This window comes from Heterocephalus glaber, unplaced genomic scaffold, assembly GCF_053883595.1.
Source record: "Heterocephalus glaber isolate CG9 unplaced genomic scaffold, H.glaber_assembly_v1.0 deba00001444, whole genome shotgun sequence".
Classification (NCBI taxonomy): domain Eukaryota; kingdom Metazoa; phylum Chordata; class Mammalia; order Rodentia; family Bathyergidae; genus Heterocephalus; species Heterocephalus glaber.
In genome coordinates this window covers 3,730,683-3,750,744 of record NW_028258297.1, presented here as the reverse complement: position 1 = coordinate 3,750,744, position 20,062 = coordinate 3,730,683, and the positions used below count along the sequence as shown (strand labels likewise).

General features: G+C 46.4%; 1 protein-coding gene across 10 annotated transcripts in view; it reads left to right on the top strand.

The window, feature by feature from the left end:
• Ppara (peroxisome proliferator activated receptor alpha) overlaps positions 1 to 20,062 on the top strand; it is a 57,829-nt gene that overhangs the window by 16,214 nt on the left and 21,553 nt on the right. For 9 of the 10 annotated variants that reach the window (XR_015452211.1, XR_015452210.1, XR_002395211.2 and 6 more), the window contains one exon: positions 16,259 to 16,506. Coding sequence is in view for 7 of the 10 variants with exons in the window: in XM_021258802.2 (XP_021114461.1) it covers positions 16,299 to 16,506 (208 nt within the window). In the remaining 3 variants the exon portion in view is untranslated. Of the gene's footprint in view, positions 1 to 6,310; positions 6,970 to 16,258; positions 16,507 to 20,062 lie in introns of those variants that run through there. The other variant, XM_087213693.1, reaches the window with a different exon arrangement.

Genomic DNA, 20,062 nt, shown 5'->3' with positions numbered 1-20,062 from the left:
ATTTTCCAGTTGGTAGATATTTGGTTTTTATTTTTTGGCTATTGCGAATCATGTTGCTCTGTTCACTCACGCACATGTTTTTGTGTGGATGTGTGCTTACCTTTCCCTGAGAGCAGAGCTGCTGGGTCATCTGCTGACTCCGTGATGAGAACTGCCAAACCATATTCCGAAAGGCAACATTGGCATTTAACATTGGCATTAAATGAGGGTTTCAGTCTGTCCACTTCTTGCCCAACACTTGTTAGCATCTATATTTTTATTATAACCATTTTGGTAGAGGGGTGAAGTGGCATTTCATTGTGGTTTTAATTTTCTTTTCCCTAGTGACCTTCAGAACCTTTTCATTTGCCTGTGGGGCATTTATGTATCTTCTTTGGAGAAATGTCTATCCAATCCTTTGCTCATTTTTTAAAGGGGTATTCGTCTTTTTATCACTTTAGTGCTAAGAGTTTTTAAATACATTCTGGATATGGCTCCTGACAGACACATGATTTGCAAATATTTTCTCCCATGTATCAGTTGTTTTTGCACTTTCTTGGACAGATGTTTCAAATTTTGCTGTCCAAATGATTTATTTTTTCCTTTAGACACTTGTGTTTTTGGTGTGTGTACAGGTTTTCGTGTGAACATAGGTTTTTTATTTCACTGGACTGAATGCCCAAGAGTGCGATTGTTTGGTCATCTGGTTGTGGCATGTTTAATTTTATAAGTAACTGCCAAGCTGCTTTGCTGGGGGCTGTCCTGGTTATATCCCTGCCAGCAGTGTTGCGTGGCCCTGTTGGTTTGAGCTCTCACTGGCCTGTGGCATTGGTTTGTATTCCAGACATTCTGATCAGTGTACAGTCTTGCCGTCTTATTTGCATTTCCCTGGTGGCCGATAACATGGAGCGTCTTTTCATGTCCTTTTCTGCCACCTGAATATCCTCTCAGGTAAAGCATCTCTACATGCCTTTTGGCCATTTTCTGATTGGATGTTTTGTAATTGTTCAGTTTTTAAAATTCTGTATCTGAGATACTTGTCCCTTTTTCAGATATGCAGTTTGCAGATATTTTCACCCAAACTGTAGCTTGTCTTTTCATCCTTTCATAGTTTTTATAGAGTGAGCATTTTTTTTTCCTGGTACTGGGGATCTAACTCAGGACCTTGGACTTGCAAGGCAGGTGCGGCACCACTGAGCTAAATCACCGGCTGTAGAGTGAGCATTTTTAATCTTGATGAGGTCCATTTATCGATTTTCCTTGTATGGATCATGCTCCTAGTGTCAAGCCCAAGAATTCTTTATTTAGTCTTATGTCTTAAAGATTTTTCTCATTTTTGTCCTAAAAATCTTACAGTTTTACATTTCAATCTGTAATCCATTTTGAGTTAATTCTTGTATAAGATTTGGAGACTTTATTTTGCCTATGAACAGCTGATTGCTCAGCACCATGTGTTAAAAAGGCTGTCCTTATACTGACTTGCTTTTGCAACTTTGTCCAGAGTCACTTGGGAACATTTGTGGGGGTCCATTTCAGGGTATTCTTGTCTGATTTCCTTAGTCCAGGAGAAGGAACTGGGGGTTGGAGGGACTGAAGGGTTTGCATTTCCCCAGGCAAAGCACAAGAGAAGTATCCAGAGAGGACTGTGAAGTAGCCAAGCACCTTTGGTGCCTGCATGTGAACAGAACTACTTGAGACCAAGGAAAGAACCATCTGAGAGGACTGGAGGGAACGGTGCCCAGCACTCACATGGGGCTGGGAATAGTGCCCAGCACACATAAGGCCGGAAACAGTGCCTGAGTCCACCTGCCAATCTGAAAAGTCATACTTCCGGGGGAATTGGGGCCCCAAGAAGATCTGGCCTCACTCATGGGAAAGAAGCACACTAGACTCCATACTACTGGGGACCCTTCCTGTTCTCAAAATCAAGATACAAAAACGTTGGTATTTTTCCAAGTAATTTAAGTGTGTCCCAGAATGAAGCTCAAGAATATTTACAGAAATACAAAACTATCCAGCATTGAACACAGTCTCTGGCAACTCATCAAAGGTTGTTGGGGATGCAGAGCAGCAGGAAAAGAGGGCCCAGGATGAGGGGAGAAATCAAGAAGTTGAGACTAACACAGAACTGACAGATTCTGGGTTTAGCAGAAAATCCCATTACAATAGTTTTGACTGTAAGTCAAGCAGAGACATGGAAGATACTGGATAGCAAAAGGTGCAAATTAACTTCTGTATGAAAACTGCAACATCTGAGAATAAAACTACAGTGGACAAGATTAACGCCAGATTAGACACTGCAGAAAAAAACCAGTAACTGTGTGGTATAGCATATTTAAAATGAAACAGAGAAAAGAAGAATTTTTAAAAAATGAAAGTAGCAGCAGTAAACTGTGAAGTAACTTTGAGCAGCCTAGTGTTTGTGTAATTAGAAACCCTGGTGACAAAGGAAGATGGGCAGGGAAGAAAAGGTGAAAAAACAATAGGATCCTTTTGCTGGAAAGGTTTAATAACCCTAAACATTTGTGCATCTAGTAACAGAGCTTTAAAATACATGATAGAACTGCAAGGAAAAATGGGCAAATATAGCATTATAGTCAGATTCATAGAACAAATACAGGTAATATCAGCAAGGACATGGAGCATTTGAACCAAGCAGCCTGATCTGATTGACACTTATGTCATGTAGGACATTCCATCCATCGACTGGATTATTTTTTCAAGTACATACAGGAAGTTTCCCAGTATAGACAATGTTCTGAGTCATAAAACAAATCTCAATAAATTTAAATAGATTCAAGTCATATAAAATAGGTTCTCTGACTATGATGGAATTAAAGTCAGTAACATAAGCATGCCTGAGAAATCATCAAATGTTTGGAAACTAAGTGACACACTTCAAAATACCATGGGTCAATAAAGAAATCAGAAAGGGAGTTAGAAAATATTTTGAACCAGATAAAAATAAAAACGGCATGTCAGCTTATGGGAGGCTGGTAAAGCAGTACTTAGGTGGAGTTGTATAGCACTAAACACTTATGTTAGGAAAAAAAAACCCTCAAGCCAATGACCTTAAGAAACTAGAAAAAGATGAACAAATCAGCCCTAGCATAAACAGTAAATAAGGAAATAAAGATCAGAGTGGAAATAAAAGATTAAAGAATATCAGAAAAACAGTAGAGAGAAATCAGTGGAGAATAAAGCTGGTTCTTTGAAAACATAAATAAAATCGACAGACCTCCTGCCTGGCTGACCCAGACCCCTCCAAAAAAAGACACATATCACCAACATCTGACACAAGAAAAGTGACCATCACTGCAGATAACACAGATAGTAAAAGGCTGGTAAGGGACTATTACAGACACATTCATGCTTATAAATTGGACAACTCAGATGAAAAGGATGATTTACTTGCAATATATAGACCTTGAAAATTAAATTCAAGAAGGAATAGATCACTTGACTAGCCCTAAATCTATTAAAGGTTTTATTAAAATCTTTCTCACAAAGAAATCCTAGGCTCAGTTGGCTTCATATTCTACCAAATACCTAAGGAAGAAATAGTAGTGGCTCTACATAAATTCTTCCAAAAAGTTCAAGAGGGTGGAAGCTTCCCAATTCATTTTGTGAAGCCAACATTAATCTGTCAGTAAAATTAGATGAAGGCAGTACAATACAAAAAAACTGAAAGACCAATATCCCCTGTGCACATAGATCCAAAAATTCTGAACAAAGTTTTAGGGCATGAATTCAACAACTTATAAAAAGAATATAATCTGTGAGAATGATCCTAGAAATGCAACAATGGGTAATAGTCAAAAATTGCAACTCACTAGGTGCAGTAGTGTTATAATCCCAGCATTCTGGGAGGCTGAGTAGGAGGATTGCAAATTTGAGCCCAGCCTGGACAACTTAATGATACTGTATCTAAAAAGAATAAATAATAAATAAATAAATAATTTTCTTTAAAAAGCTAGGGATGTAGCTTACTACAGAGGCCCTGGATTCAGTCCCCTATAACACACACACACATTCTCTCTCTCTCTCTCTCTCTCTCTCTCTCTCTCTCTCTCTCTCTCAATGTAACTCACTGTATTAACAGGATGAATCCTACATTTTTTACTAATATGTAAAAACCTATTTTGGGGGAAAAGTCCAAGGGCAGTTCACTTGGGAGAAAGGATAGTTTTTTCAATAAATGGTGCCAGAGTGCTTGGTTTTCCATATGGCCCAAGTTAACTTTGATCCATACCTCACATCAGATAACAAAAATTCATTTAAAACAGATCATAGATTTGAATATAGAATTGAAAACAATAGAACTTGTAGAAGAAAACATAGGAGAAAACCTGGGTGATCCTGGGTTGACAAAGCTGCTATAGATATGACACTGATAGCACCATCCATAAAAGAAAAAACTGATAAATTGAACTTCATCAAAACTAAAACTTGCTCTTCGAAACACAGTTTTAGAATGAAAGCACAGATTACAGACTGGAAGGAAATCTGCATAAAGCAAGAACTCGATAAAAGAATTGTATCTAGAGTACAGAAAGAATCTCAAAACTCTCCTAGAAGAAAATCACCCACTTTTTAAAATGGACAAAAGATTTGAACAGACATCACCAAAGAAGATACACGGGTAACAAATAAGGACATGAAAAATTTCAACATTCTTAATCAGAGCAACACAGATGCCACGTAGATCCTCCACTTGTGGCCCATAGCTGTCCCAGGGGCCATGCCAAACCACATAGACACATTGGCATGGCCAGAATTGGGGAGACCATGCCAACTGTGGCCCTGAGGCACAGGAACCAGAACTTTTCTACACCATGGGGGAAAGACACAGCAATGGAAAACAAGTTGGTTGAATGGACACCAATCACATGCTTCAGTAACTGACTCTTCCGTGTTTAGCTGAGAGAGAGGAAGGTGTGTGGCCATACAGAGCCTGGCCCTCAGACGTTGAGGGCAGCCTTTTGTGTGGCAGCAAAACTTGAGAGCAGCTCAGAAGGCCGTCAACAGATTGTCAGACTGTGGATATTCATTCTCTGGAATATGACTTTGAAGTTAAAAAGAAATGAACTATTAATATGCCTCCTAACATAGATGAATCTTGAAATAGCTAGAAGCCAGGACCTGCCATGGGTGCACATCTGTAACCCCAGCTGCTTGGGAGACTGGGGTACAAGGATCACACTTTCAAGGCCAGGCTGAGCAACTTAGCAAGATTTTTTTTTTAAATTTTTTTAATTTATAGAAGGGCTGAGAATGTAGTTCAGTGGTCGAATGTTTGCCTAGCATGTGTGAGGCTCTGAGTTCAGTCCCCAGTAAAACACACACACACAGACACACACGGAAGGAGGGAAGGAAGGAGCCAGAATCACATATTATGTGATTCTGTTTATATAAAACTCCAAACAAGCACACTACTCTTGAGTGAGAGAAGGTAGCCATGAGGATGGGAGCCTGGAGGCCAAAGGCCAAGGGGACCCTTTTAGGGTAACAGGTTGTTTGCTGTCTTGATTGTGACAGTGGTGGTGTGGATATATACATGTGTCAAAACTTCTCACATCTGCACACTTTATGTGTGTGCAACTCACTGTGTGCCAGTTGTATGTCAGCTAAGCTGTTATTTTTATGTATTTATTTAAAAAAATTTTTTTTGTACCAGGGATTGAACTCAGGACCTTGTGCTTGCGAGACAGGCATGCTGCCACTGAGCTAAATCCCTGGCCCAAAGTTGTTATTTTATTTTTTTTTGGTACTGGCAATCAAACTCGGGTCCTTGCGCTTGCAAGGCAGGCAGTGGAACCACTGAGCTAAATCCCCGGCCCCCAAAGCTGTTATTTTTAAATGAAAAAAAAAAAAAAAGATTGACTTCTAATAGGTACTGTGGCCTTGGCTGCAAGGGTCTCTCCTGAGGGTCCTTGCGATGACACCCATAGGAAGAAATGACCCCATTTGCTAGATGAGTAGACAGATGAGTTCCTACTAACCATGTGATGTTTCATTTTGTCACTTAGCTGTACAAACAAATTGGGGTTTCTTGTCATCTTTAAACTTTGCTGAAACTCTAACAAAGAATTGTATTTTCTCAGTGGAACTTCTACCCTTTTTTCTTTCTTTTCTGTGTGTGTGTGTGTTTGTATGTACATCTGAGGATTGAACCCAGGGCCTTTGCACTGAGCCACATCCCCAGTCCTTTTCATTTTTATTTTTTACTTTGAAACAAGGTCTCACTAAGTCAGTTAGCTCCCCAGGCTAGGGTCAAACTTGCAGTCCTCCTGCCTCAGCCTCCCAGAGTGCTAGGATTGGAAAAACAACCTTCAGGTAATCCAGAAACTAGATCATCCAATCTCTGAGCCATTGGTAGTTGGATATAAAAGCTGAGAATCAACGCTGAGAGACTGCATGATCCTGTGGACTAGGAGCAGAGTTGAGAAGCTGGTGGCCAGGGCTCAGTCTTGCCCCAGTGTCCCATGACCGTGGCATGTTATTGTGACCCCTCTGTACTTTAGTTTCCTTATCTGTAAAGCAAATACAATAACAGTACCTACCTTGTGGCACTGGGTAAGGATGGCAGGAAGTAATATATGTTAGATGCTTTACAACAGTGCCCGGTGGATGCTAAGATTGAGAAGCGCTAGCCACTGCCACCACCATCCCCACCCTGATTTATAGCAGCGTTGCATCTGAATGGTGTTGGTGTTGACAAGCTCCACAGTCCAGATGCTGTGCCTATAAAACTATAAACTCTCAGTGCAAAGGAGGTACAAGGACTCAACCGTGCACTGTAGGTTACACGTCTAGACAAGGACCATGAGTTAAGTCTACCTATAAAAACCCACTCGCTGATGACCCTGACAAGAGGCAGCTCCTGGGGGAGCAGAGAAGGGCTCAGTGGGCATACTGCCCCCTCCTCCTGCCCCTGTGTTCCCTGACCTGTGGGCACTGCTGGAAGGCGTTTCCATCAGCATTTTGAAGGTATGGATGTATTTTTTGCTTCTGGTATTGCTGTTGAGAAATCCAAAAGCATTCTGAGATTTTCCCCTGGGCCGGGAGCCTGCTTTCCCTCTCTGAGAGCTTGGAGGATCTTGTTGGGCCCCAGAGTTTTCTGAGCTTGCTGTGTGCCTGCTGGGTACTGGAACCGGGGAGCCGCGCCCGTGTTCCGAGAAGCACCCCTCTCAGGAATGCCTATTATTTAGATGAGTTTCCGCCCCTAGACTGGTCTTCTTTCTTCTCCCTCACCTCACATTTTCCATCTGTCTTTGCACTCTGTTTTCGGTGAATTTATGAGATTTTGGCAGGGAGGATTTTAGCAGTACTGGTGATCAAATCCAGAGTATGTACCACTGAGTTACCACTGAGCTACATCCCCAGCTCTTTTTGTTTATTAATTTTTTGAGACAAGATCTTGCTTGGTTGCCCAGGTTGGCCTCAAAGTTGCAGCCCTCCCGCCTCAGCCTCCTGAGGGCCTGGGATTATACTGTGCACCGCCACATCCAGTGAGTTTACAGCCTTTATCTTCCAAGCTTTCTATTAAGTTTGTGATCACGTTTTTATTGTTGGAGACATTTCAGTTCTCAGAATGTTCCTTGTCACAGCGCATTCCTCTTGTTTCATGAGTGTGGTTCCCTGCACTGTGGGAAATGGGGTTCCAGGGGGCCCCTGTGATTCACTGGTAGTTCCCCTTGGTCTGTGCCATATGTTCAGAGCTCATCTTTGCTGGCAAAATACACTATCATTGGCTTGCTCTGAAATCTGAAGGAGAACATTCAGGGAGCAAGGTCTAAAACTGGACCCATATCTTTGCCAACTTCCAGAAACCATAAAACCAAAATTAACCTTTAGAATGTGGACTGTGCCAGAAGGGATTATCTTTCTACGTGGTTGATTATGCTTGATCTCTAATAAGTTCTTCCCCAGAAGATAAAGGCACAGCAGAGGAACTTTCCTTTCCCTCATGCCCTGTGTTGTGCACCCACCCGGCCCTTGAGCTGGGCAGTGTGGTGTCGGGCTTGTGGCCAGGTGCTGATGCTGTCAGCCAGGTGTAGGGAGCTGCTTGCTGCTGCTGCAACATCACTTTACCTAACAGGAAGTCTCTCCCGTGCCCTGGACCTGACCTTGGTCTTCTCAGGGCCTAAGTAGCATGGCTTTTATTCTCTTCCCCTCTGCCCAGCCAGCTCAGCCCAGAGCCTGCAGACCAGGCAGGGAGAAGAACTGTATCTGAGGAAGGTAATGTGGGGTACAGGGGCTGGAATCCCAGAGCAGAAGGCCAAGGGTGGCACCTGTGCCATCGCTCTACGGGCATCCGGGACAGCCTTGCCATGCAGCTGTGATGTGTCCAGCTGACAGCGCGGACACTGAGTCCAGTTATGGGGTCCTGAGTTTCCAAGGTCCCAGCTCCAGATCCTGCACCCTCCATGGCTGCTGCAACTGCTCTGAGAACCGCGGAGGGAGCACCCTCAGCACTGCAGATACTTCTCAGAAGAGGGTACCAGTAGCTGGGTGCAGTGGCCCACAACTGTCATCCTGACTTCTTGGGGGTCTGAGACAGGAGGATCCAATCTAGGCATCTTGATGAGACTCTGTCTCAGAATGAAAATAAAAAAGGGCTGAAGGTGTAGCTCCATGGCAGTGTACTTGCTTAGCAAGCATGAGGCATTGAGTTCCGTTTCCAGCTGAAAAGCTGAGCCTGTGCCTCCCTCAGGTGCCTTAAATCCTGGTTTCACTGAACCCATCTTCTCCTGTCTTCTGCAATGCTCTCCATACCAAAAGCTGCCCTTCTCTTCATCTTCCGGATGTCACAGACATTACCCCTTGCTACCGTAGTTGCCTGAGCCAGAGCACACATCCGTCCTGGCCCTGCCCCATGTCCCTGGTGATGTCAGCTCTTCATCTCACTGTCTCCTGCCCTTCTCCCTGCCCCCAGAAGCCACCCTGCCTATTGCAGGGATGGTGACAGTGGCTCCATGAGGAGCTGGGCTTCGTTTGGTCTTGATTCCTTGAGCAGTGAATCTACCCCACCCTACCCCCAGGATGTCCTGATGTGGATCTCACTGCGGCAGGCTTCTGCTTCCCAGCCTCTCAGTTCCTTGTCACCTTGAGGACAGAGCCTAGACTTCTGGACATGGTGCTCCATGAAGGGCACCTGACCCTCCTCCCCTCCTCCACAGGGTCCTCTCCCCACTTCTTGTGTTAGACCAGCCATGGTCATGGGCCCTGAGAGGCTACTTCTGTCCACAGGGAGAGTTTAGTTCCCCAAGCTTGGATCTGGGCTTACTTTGCCACATGCTGCAGCCACAGTGTTGGCCCTGCTTCATTCCCAGACAGGGCCTAGCCTGAGAGGGCTTGTGCTTTCCACACACACACACCTGGGATGCTGCCACCATCCCAACAAATCTGGGTCCCCACAGTGAGGATGGGGACATGTGGCAGCAAAGGCTCAGCCAGTACCAGCCATGAGCATGTGACCATGGCCATCTAGGACGAGCCAGCCCCAGGGGAGCTGCCACAGGACCACAGCTCTACGCTGTGCCACGTCACATAAGCAGAAGATCCACCCTGCAGAACCCAGCCCAACTGCTGACCCACAGAACTGGGAGCAAATAGAACAGATGTGGGTTAAACCCATTAAGCTTGGGATCACTTGTCATACAGTCACATACAACTGATACGGCTCTCGGCTCTCGGAGGGAGTGAACTGTCCAGCCGTTCTGAGATACTTTTATCTGATGGTGCCTAAGGCCGTACATGCATTGGTGCTATGTCCCCTCTTTGTGAGATGTCCTTACCCTCATTCCCATTGAGTTTTCCTGCTGAACTTCTAATTGCCTTGAAGGCTTCGTCTTGGGTATCCCTTCCTTTGGGAACTTCCTCCCTCCAGGACTCCCCAAGTGTCACCCTGTATGCATTTGCTGGCTTGTGTCTTACTAGTTGGGTGAGTTACTTTCCCCTCCAAACCTCTGCCTTTTTCTCCTCTGCAAATGACATTCATAGAACCCACCCTGTGGTGGTTTTAGGAAAATTAAAGAAAAACACTTGGAACTCTCCTTGAGGGCCTGATCCAGTGATGTGCCCAAGAAATATTACCTCCTCCATGTCCTCTGTTCCTGCCTTCTCCCCACCCCTCCTGCCCCAGGCCCTGGCCCTCAGGACTGAGATGCCTGCTTGGGCTCTAGAGTCGAGTATGGCCATTGACTCAAACAGGTCCTCGTGTGTGTTCTGTGGAGTCCATAAAACACAGCCTTGTGTCCCAGGGACACTGTCATTTTAACTCTGAACACATAGGTTGGTTTAGTCTTGGAAAGTTTATCCTGTCTCTGAGATCTTTCTGGGGAACAGCAACTGGGCTTCTGGGTCCTGGCATGTCACTAGTTGTGTGGCACATTGAGTTTTACCCCTGGCACAGCCGTCTAGCCCTGTCTGTCACTCTGCCACCTCATGCTTATCTACACTGTGGTCATTTCTGTCTGTACAGGATTAAAGCCTCTGAGCCACGAACACAGATTTCATTTCAGGTTGACTTTTGATTCTCATGACAGGATTCTCTGCTTACTCAAACTTGATTACAACAGAAACAAAACGTGTCTGAACTTGCAGCTTTTCTTTTGTTATTTTGACATCACCATCCACAAAGGAGAGATTATATTTAAAAACACTGACTAAATACTTTCAGAAAAGTTTTTAAAGCATTGGGTTTGACATTGAAGAAATAAATCCCATTGTATAGTGGGGACGTGGGGCAAAGCCCAGAAGGAGTGTCCCGGGAAATGTGGGGACAGGACACTCCTCTTGCACCTTGAAGCCAGAGGCTGGGAATCCTGAACCTGCTCTCCTGTACTGCGTTGGGCTGGCCAGTGCTTTTGATGACAAAATGTCAAGTTTAATGCTGACAGCGTTGTTGGGAAGGATCTCGACATCTCTAGCTAAACTTCGGCGATGTGCAAACTATTCGTAACGAATTCGATTTGATTTGCTACACACCTGGTCCTGGCTTCCTCCCCCTCCCGCTGGTCTCCTGTCTGCCCTATTTTGAACATGTGGGCATGGCCTGTGGTGTGCTGATCATTTACAGGAGGTAATGATTAATCTGTTTCTGAGAACCCTTGGTACTCGGTGAAGGTACAAAGAGTGTTGTAGCTTTTTTTGTTTGTTTGTTTATTCTGAAATGTTGTTAGATCCCAGCCCAAAAAACTGAACCAAAGGCTTCTAAGTATTAAATGTAATACAGTGGATGCTTGACTTACACACACAGTTCGTTTCCCAGGGCTGGTTGTAACTCAAGAGGCTCAGACTCCTCGACACAGGCTTCAAAGTGTCTCTCCTATATAATTTTAGGCCACTTTCTTCCAGGTGGATCTCAGTGTCTCAGAGAAACACTGGCCCAGGATTTCTCAATGAACCCCCCACAGGAAAGGATGCTGTCATGTTCCTTCCAGAACTCTTTAAGGGTTAAATCTGTATCTGAGACCATCTGGAAGGACAAGTGGCCGGCATTCGGGTTGTAACTCAAGACTTTGGTCATAAACTAAAACTAAAATTCCATTCGTAACCTGAGTTGTTCGAATGTCAGGCCAGCAGTAACTCAAGGGTCCAGTGTATTTAAAAAAAACTCAACAGAATCTGACAAGGGAGTGAATTAGAATTGGTGAGAGAGAGAAAGACCCACCCCAGAAGCTGTCTGTCTGTTCTGTCAGTGCGGCCCCTTGAGAAGGCCCATCTTTCACCTTTAAATTTCTCCTCTGGCCAGCGATTTAGCTCAGCGGTTCTGCTGCCTGCCTCAAAAACGCAAGGACCTGAGTTCGATCCCTGATACCAAACAAACAAACATTTTAGGGGCCAGGGATTTAGCTCAGTGGTTCCAGCGCCTCCCTCCTCCCTCGCAAGCGTGAGGTGCTGAGTTCGATCCCCGGTACCAAAAAACAAAACAAAACAAAAAAACCTTCTCCTTGAAGTCTCTCAGACGTCACTGTGCAAGAAGCCCTGCAGGGGCTCAGTGGGGTGTGTTGTTAAGTGAGGGGTCTTACAGTGCCAACACAGAGGGGCCTCTGCAGAAGGAAGGCAGAGAAAAGCCAGAGGCTGACATTTGTGTCCATCCATCCGGATGTGCTCATGACAAGTGTAAGTTCTGAGAGTAAAAATGCAAGCTGAATTCCATCTGATCACATAACATACAAAACTGTTTTCATAGCTGAGATAGGGGGGTCAGGCTTCCTGCTGTGTGTGTGTGTGTGTGTGTGTGTGTGTGTGTGTGTGTGTGTGTTGGGGTTGGTGGGGGTTGAGACAAGGTTTTGCTAAGTAGCCCAGGCTGGCCTCGAACTCACTGAGATCCTCCTGCCTCAGCCTCCCAAGTCCTGGGCTCGCAGGTGTGCGCCACCACATCCAGCTCTGCTATTTTTATATGTAATTTCAGAGAATGTTCCCCAAGGACCTTGTCGGTCTAGGAAATTTGACAGTAATTCAGGGATGCGAAGATGTGTTAGATGCAGCAGGTGTCCTCCCCTCTCCTTGGTCTTTCTCTTACTCCATCCAAGTGGGAAAAAAAATGTTTTTTGAGCTGGGGTCTAACTGTCCAGGTTGGCTTCACACTCATGATCCTCCTGCCTCAGCCTCCTTGAGGGGCTGGGGCTACACTACACACCGTTGCACCTGGCTCTGAGGAAACGTCTCGGTTCTTCGCAGCACCTCCTCAGCGAGCTGTCTCACATTCTCCTCTGTTGCTTCCAAGGCAGAATCAGACAATCCGCAGAGCTCTTTACCACTCATCTTTGTCTTTAGTGAGCACCTACTACGTGCCAGGTGCCATGGCCAGGCTGGGGGTACACAGTGGGCCCCCCCCCCCGCACACATCACTCTCTACCCTCTTGGGACCTGTTTGTTGTATTATGCTTCAGTTTTTGTGTGTGTGATGCTTCAAGTTTTGTTCCCTTTCTCATGCTTTTTTGGTCCCTGCAGTGATTTCAGTTCTCTCTGCAAACTTCTGATGACTTTTCCCACGCAGAATCCCTTTGACTTCTGTTCCAGATGTGCATTCCATGTCTCTGGACACTTCGCAGCTGTTTTGCCATTCGGGCACTGGGCCTCGTCTGCTTTCACAGACGGTCGCCTGGTTACGCAGGGCACAGGTGACTCTCTGGTGCCTGTTCCGTGCTGAGCCACGGCAGGGGTTGTCCTGGATGTGTGTGCGGGGATCAGGCGGACACAGCCTCCCTGAGCTCGCAGCCTGCAGTCTGAGGCGACACAGACAGAAGCTCCGGGCCCTCAGGGGAGACTAGCGTTCATTTCGCCATTAGCCCCTTACCTTATTTCCACCCCATCTTTCAACCAGTCTCACATCCAAGAGCTGTGTGTTTCGGGTTCCCCACAGGTGCGAGTTCCTCTAGGTTCCCACCTGCCCTGTTCAGGTTTCATGAAACAGGAGTCAGACTGTTTCTTGAGTGTGTGTGTTTCTTTTTTATTTAATGTTCACAGCTTTTCAACTACCCTGCTTCCTGCTTCCCAAAGGGATATTTTCATTGATAAATGTTTAGTTACTAAGACCTGAAGACCTAATTCCAGACCCAGATGGCGGCTGCAGACAAAGGGGAGCCTGCATTTTCCTCTTCGTGCCTCCAGTCATGTGAGGCAGAGGGCACCAGAACTGGTTGTTCTCCTCCAGGAAGCAGGCAGTGGCAGTCCTGCGGCACCAGCAGAGGTGGTGGGGACCATGTGTGACATTTCGTGACTGAAAGCTGCAGAGGTGGGGGAGCCCGATGCCTTGGGGCGTGCTGTTGAGACTGGGCCCCGTGACCCCACTGTCTATCTGGGGGAACTGGTTCAAAGGGGAAAGGCGTTTATCTGCTGTGGTTGGAAGCAGAAGGGCCCATGTGTTCAGCAATCTGTGAGAACAGGCCAGAGTTCAAGCCTGATTGCTTCACTCTGCATATGGATCTTATCTTGTTTGGCTCGATGGCTAGATCATTTATTTCTCCAAATAAATCTCAGTTATTCTTTAAAAGGAGAAAGAAAGCTGAAAAGTCCAGTGGTAAGATTTCAGAAGTCTCCATCTCCCAAAGGTAACAACAAGGAGACTGGCATTGTTGCATTAGATGCTCCGGCTGGGGGAAAGAACATTTGTGGGTGTTGGAGGCCACTATGATGCTGAGGACACAGAAGTGATAAGAAAGGAGGTGGCCTAGGGTGGGGGATTTAGCTCAGTGGTGCCTCGGCTGCCTCGAAGGCGCAAGGTCCTGAGTTCCATCCCCAGTGCTAAAAAAAACCCAGAAAGCAAAACAAAACAAAAGAAAGGAGGTGGCCACGACGCTGGCTGTTCAGGGGCGAACTTTATGGCCAGTATCGTGAGTTAATAACTGTGGCTTTGAACTTTCTGTACTTAACTAATTCAAGTCATGTTTATTACCCCATGATTGTGTTTACTCTTCGCAGTCTTCCTTCAGATATAATGCAGAATAACAGGGCAGAAGGCCTGGAGTGTAGCTCAGTGATAGATGTGTGCTTAGCTTGTGCCTGGCCCTGTGTTCAAGCCCCAGCAACTCCCTGCACCCAAGGGAGACAGGAATACATGGATTCTCAGCTTGATTTTGCTAATAGATGATAGAGAAAGTCTTCTGGAGCCTATAGAAGGTTAATGATTCTCCATTATTTTTGCCCGTGTGTTGTTGGTGCCTATGATAATTTGCCAGAATTCCAAACAGGTGATGTGAGTTTCACAGAAATGTATGAATTCATCCCATTTTCCATTTCTTGGGGAAGCCGCATGCCCCTTCATATTTGCACTCGAAGCTGGGGTTTACATTAAGCAAACCTGAGCTGTAACTGTCCTCACACAGATGTGTTCAGGAGGTGAACATTTGCTGTGGAAAGCGTGCTTCACTCCACCAGAGTCACTGGCACACTGTGGTCATGACAGGCCCAGAGCTGCCTCCCGTTAAGCCCGAACCCAGGGCCACATGGGCCTTCTCTGATCCTCTCTGTGAGGAGAGTGGCAGCTTTCCCCAGGGCTAGATGGGAAAACAGTCCAGAAGCTCAGTGTCACTTGGTCAGCCTCCCTGGAGGACTGGTGAGCCAGTGAGCTCAGGAGGTGACAGGAAGCAGGGCTGTAGGAAGGCAGCAATGGAAAGGGCAGTCCCTGAAGGTGGGCCTAGGCAGAGGGCCGAGGGGAAACTGACATGGTGGTACTCAGTGCCACTGGATCCCCACAGGGTGGAGGCCTGGTGACCAGCCACAATCAAATGTGGATGAGTTCTGAAGGGCTGGAACACTGCTCTGAGGAGACAGTCTTGTCTGGGCTTCACAGGCAGTGGTTTGAGGTGGTGGGGCAGGAGAATGGTGCAGGCCAACCCAGGAAGGTCCACCATTTCGTCCTTGTACTCATATGGCACATGTTCTCTCATGGGCGCAAGTGGGCCTTCAAGGTGAAGGTGATACGCAACATGCTGGCCGACTGCTTGGGTCTCCCCTCTCTGGGCCTCTCAGCCTGACCCCATCAGCCTGCCCGTCATCTCTGGGATGTTCCAGCATCCCTAGTGCCTTTTGTTTTCGTTTCTCTGGAACATTCTGCCACAGAACTCCTACACGGCTCCCTGAGGCCCTCATTCCCTGAGTCTCTTCTAACCCCCAGTCAGCAGGGCCTCCCATAAAAAATTACTCATCATTCCTGCCTGCATCGTGTCATCACCACCAGAGACGCCATCTTATATTGACTCCTTTGTTCCCCATTTGTGCCCCCAACTAGAATTGACACACCATGATCTCAGGGACTCTGTTTTTGTGCATGACTGTAGCTCAGCACCTCAAATACTGTGGGTTGAGCTCACAGTCAGGGAAACGAGTGGTTTCTGGGTGCATTGGCCCCTTATATATTTTGTGGCTTAAAGATTTTTCATTTTCTGCCAGGCATGATGGTGCACACTTGTAATCACAGCACTCTGGGAGGCTGAAGCAGGAGGCTTCCAAGCTTGAACCCAGCCTGGGAAACTCAGTGAGACCCTGTCTCAAAGTAAAAAAATTTTAAAAGGTCCAGGGATGTAGCTCCTTGCAAAGGACCTGGGTTCAATCCCTAGTACTGAAAAAAAAAAAAAAAAGAAAGAAAGAAAAACACTTCATTTTTCTAGTGCATTTCCCAAGAGTTGTGTGTAGAAAAGATGGTCAACAATATTACCCTTTAGACTCTGAATTCAGGCGTATCTTCCACAATAAATGATGTTTCCATTGAAGAACAAAAACACACGCCCTTACCTGTCAGCTTCACCCGACTTCCTTTCTCCCGCAGGTTGGAGCTCAGTGGCGAGACTGGCTCCACCCCACCCAACATGGTGGACATGGAAAGCCCCAGGTATCCCCTGTCCCCCTTGGAGGCCGAGGACCTGGAGAGCCCACTGTCCAAGGACTTCCTACAAGAAATGGGAACTATCCAGGACATCTCCCAGTCCCTCGGCGAGGACAGCTCCGGGAGCTTTGGTTTCACAGAATACCAGTATTTAGGGAGCGGCCCTGGCTCAGAGGGATCTGTCATCACGGGTGAGTGTGCCGCTTCCCGGAAAGGTCCTCTGGAAGCGTTTTCCTCGGGGGAACTATGAAGCCACACATTTTTGCAAAGGAATCTTGACATGAAAGCATCGTGGCCGGTGCTGTAGGACCCAGTCTCGTGTCTTGTGGGGTTCCTTCCCCTAAATGTCATGTGCAGGACAGATGATGCCTAAAGCTCAGTGGAGGCAGGCAGCTGGGTTTTGTTTTTGTTTTTGAGACAGGATCTCGCTATGCAGTTCAGGCTGGCCTTGAACTCGTAGTGATCCTCCTGCCTCAGCCTCCTGAGTGCTGGGATTATAGGCATATGCCACCACGCCTGGCTGGCAGCCGTGATTTTTAAATACTTCAAATGTGTATTTCTTCAATACAGAGACTCCCAGTGTCACAGAATGATTCCTTTTTTGATCTGGAAATTCATATTAACCATCTCCTTGCTTTCTACATCACATTAAGAACCACAACATGAAGCCAGGTGTCAATAATAAGGAAACAGCTCAGTGAAAAAGTGGACAAGCTGGGCTTGGTGGTGCAGGCCTATAATCCCAGCCCTTGGGAAGCTGAGGCAGGAGGATCACCTTGAGATGAGGTCAGCCTGGGCTACACAGTGAGTTCAAGGCCAGTCTGAACTACATAGTGAGACCCTGTCTCAAACAAAACAAAACAAAAGTGGACAAAACATTTGAACAGAAACTTCACCAAAGAAAATACAGAGCAAATAATGACACAGCAAGAAGCCCAATATCACTAGTCGGCAGAGAAATGCAAGCTAAAACTCCCCCAATGGGACGCCACTGCACACCTGCTAGAATGGCTCAGGTGCCAAAGGCTGATTTCAGCTCCTGCTCCTGCAGGTGTGGATGAACCATGCACACTGCTGTTGGGAATGGCAGCCCTGGTACAGCACTTTGGAAAGGATTAAGAATTATTTATGTATTCTGCATACAAGTGCTTTAATCAGATGTTTTATAAATACTCTCTCCCAGTCTGTGGTTTGTCTTTTCTATTAACTGTGTCTTTCAGAAAGCTGTTCTTTAACCAGGCATGGTGGTACATGCCTGTAATCCCAGCACTGAGGGACTGAAGCAGAAGGGTTGCAAGTTCAAAACCAGACTCAGTTACATAGTTAGAACTTGTCTCAAAAAAAATTCTTAATTTTGGTGAAGTTCAGTTTATCAGTGTATTTTATTTTGTGGGTCCTATGTTTTGTGGCATGTCTAAGAAACCTTTGCCTTGTAATCCCAATACTCTGGGAGGCTGAGGCAGGATCCCCAAGTTCAGGTCCAGCCTTGGCACCTTAGTGAGACCTTGTTTCAAAAAGCTGGAGATGTAGCTCAGTGCAAAGGTCCTGGGCTCAATCTCCAGTGCCACAGAGAGAGGTGAAAGGAAGGGAGGGAGGAAGAAAGAAATCTTTGCCTAACCCCAGATCACATCTTCTATAAATTGTAGGTTTTATATTTAAGTCTGAGACCCATTGATTTGATTTTTGTATATAAATCAAAATTTCTTTTTTCATTTGCAATTATTCTGGTACAGTTTGTTTAAAAAATAGACAGCTGTTTCCACTAAAGTGTCTCTGTATCTTTGTCGAGCGCCAGCTGCACGTATTACAGCGGGCTTCTCATTCTACCCCGTTGAGCTCTTTGTTTCTTTGAACATCAGTGCTCCCACATCCTGATCACCACAGCTAGGTAAAAAGCCCGAGGTCACCTGAGATAAGTTCTCCTGCTTTACTCTTCATTCCCTGGGGTCTCGAGGCTAGCCTGGGTCCTTTCATTTCTGTACATATTTTAAAATCACTTTGTCAAGCTCTGCCGACGAAGCCTGCTGAGACTAGGACTGGGGCTGCGTTCCATCTACAGCCAGTGTGAGAAGTGACGTCTTCCCAGTATTGCCTCCTGATCCATGAACACAGCTTCTTCTCCATTTAGCTGGGTTGTCTCCTTTCCTCTTCACATGCGTTCCAGTTTCTAGTGCACGGGGGTTTCACATCAGGCCTCTGGCGGCCCTTCCACATTCCACCAGTGTTAACTTCCTCATCTCCTTTTCCTCTTCCTCCTCCTCCTCCCCTTCTTCCTTCTACTCCTTCTCTTTCTTCTCCTCTTTCTCCTCCTCTTCCTCCTTCTCCTCCTCGTCCTCCATCCCATTTCTCTCCGTCTTCATGTCAGAGAGTTTATATTGCTAGTTCTTCAAGTGTATTGATCTTTCCTTCTGCAGTGTCTGATCCACCTAGTGCGTTTTCCATATCTGGTACTGTATTTTCCATGAGTAGAATCGTGACTCAGTTCTTTGTTTACCTTCATCTCTGCCTAACATGTCCAGTCTTTCCTGGAGCATTTGAACATTTGGAACATGATCAGAGTAACTCCTTTTACTGCCTTGTCGCCAATTCTGTCATCTCTGTCATTTCTGGGTCCCTTTCAGTTCATTGATTCTTTTTCTCATCACAGGTCATATTTTTCTTTCTCTTTGGATGTCTTATAATTTTTTTATTGGCCGCCACAGACTGTGAAGTTTGTAGGGTGCTGGATAGTTCTGGGTCCCTGTAAACATCCCTGAGCTTTGTTCTGGGGTGCAGTTCAGTTCCTTAGGAAATGTTTGATCCTCTCGGGCCTCATTTTTAAACTCTATTAGTGGGCCCAAAGCAGGCTTTGTTTCTGTGGTAATTTTGCCTGCTGCTGAGCGCTGGGCCTGATGCCCCCGCAGGTTCTGCGTGTCTCCTGGAGGAGGTGGCACAGAACCCCATGAGTGCCGGATGTTGTTCTTTCTGGTTGCCATGGAGCATGGTGTCCTCTCGGCTCTCAGCTGGCAAGGCAAAGGCACCCATGCATGTGTGCTAACACGCACAAGTGTGTGCACCCACATCTGTGGATCTGTCCACGTGCAGCCATCTGCTCTGTGTTAAGCTAAACACGAGTTCACGCCAACAGCGTTGACCCTCCCACCCCTCCTCATCCTGTCTGTAACCCTGGCTCCAGCAGTGAAGAGCCTCCCCCTCCCCCAGTCACCTACTTGCTCTTGGTGCGAATCCTACATAGCAGCATCAGTTACTCATTGGGACGCAGGTGGAGTTTTATCCACCACGGTTAGGTGGTTTTGTTACCTTCTACCTTCCATCCTGGGGTCCTCCAGCCTCTCTATATCTGTTTTATTTGCATTCATCCAAGATCACTCTGGGGGATTTAGCTCAGTGGTACTGCACCTGCCTCAAAAGGGGAAGGTCCTGAGTTCGATCCCCAGTCGAAGATCACTCTGAGCTGTCACATTCCATAGGGTTTGATATGCATGGTGCCACAAGTCCACAGTTACATTCACATGAAGAGCAGCTCAGAAGAGTAGCTTCTCAGTGCAATGCCCCATCCCCAGCCCTATGCCAGCAACCCACCTTCCTGCCATCACTCCCTAGTCTTCGTGCCATTGCTCTAGGGTTGCCTCATCCAGAAGGCCACATGTTATGGGTTAGATCGAAAGGGTCCCTTGGAAGGTGACCGGAGCATGGGGGCACTGTACTCACTAGTGGGTTAATCTGCTGCTGATGGTGTCATGTCTA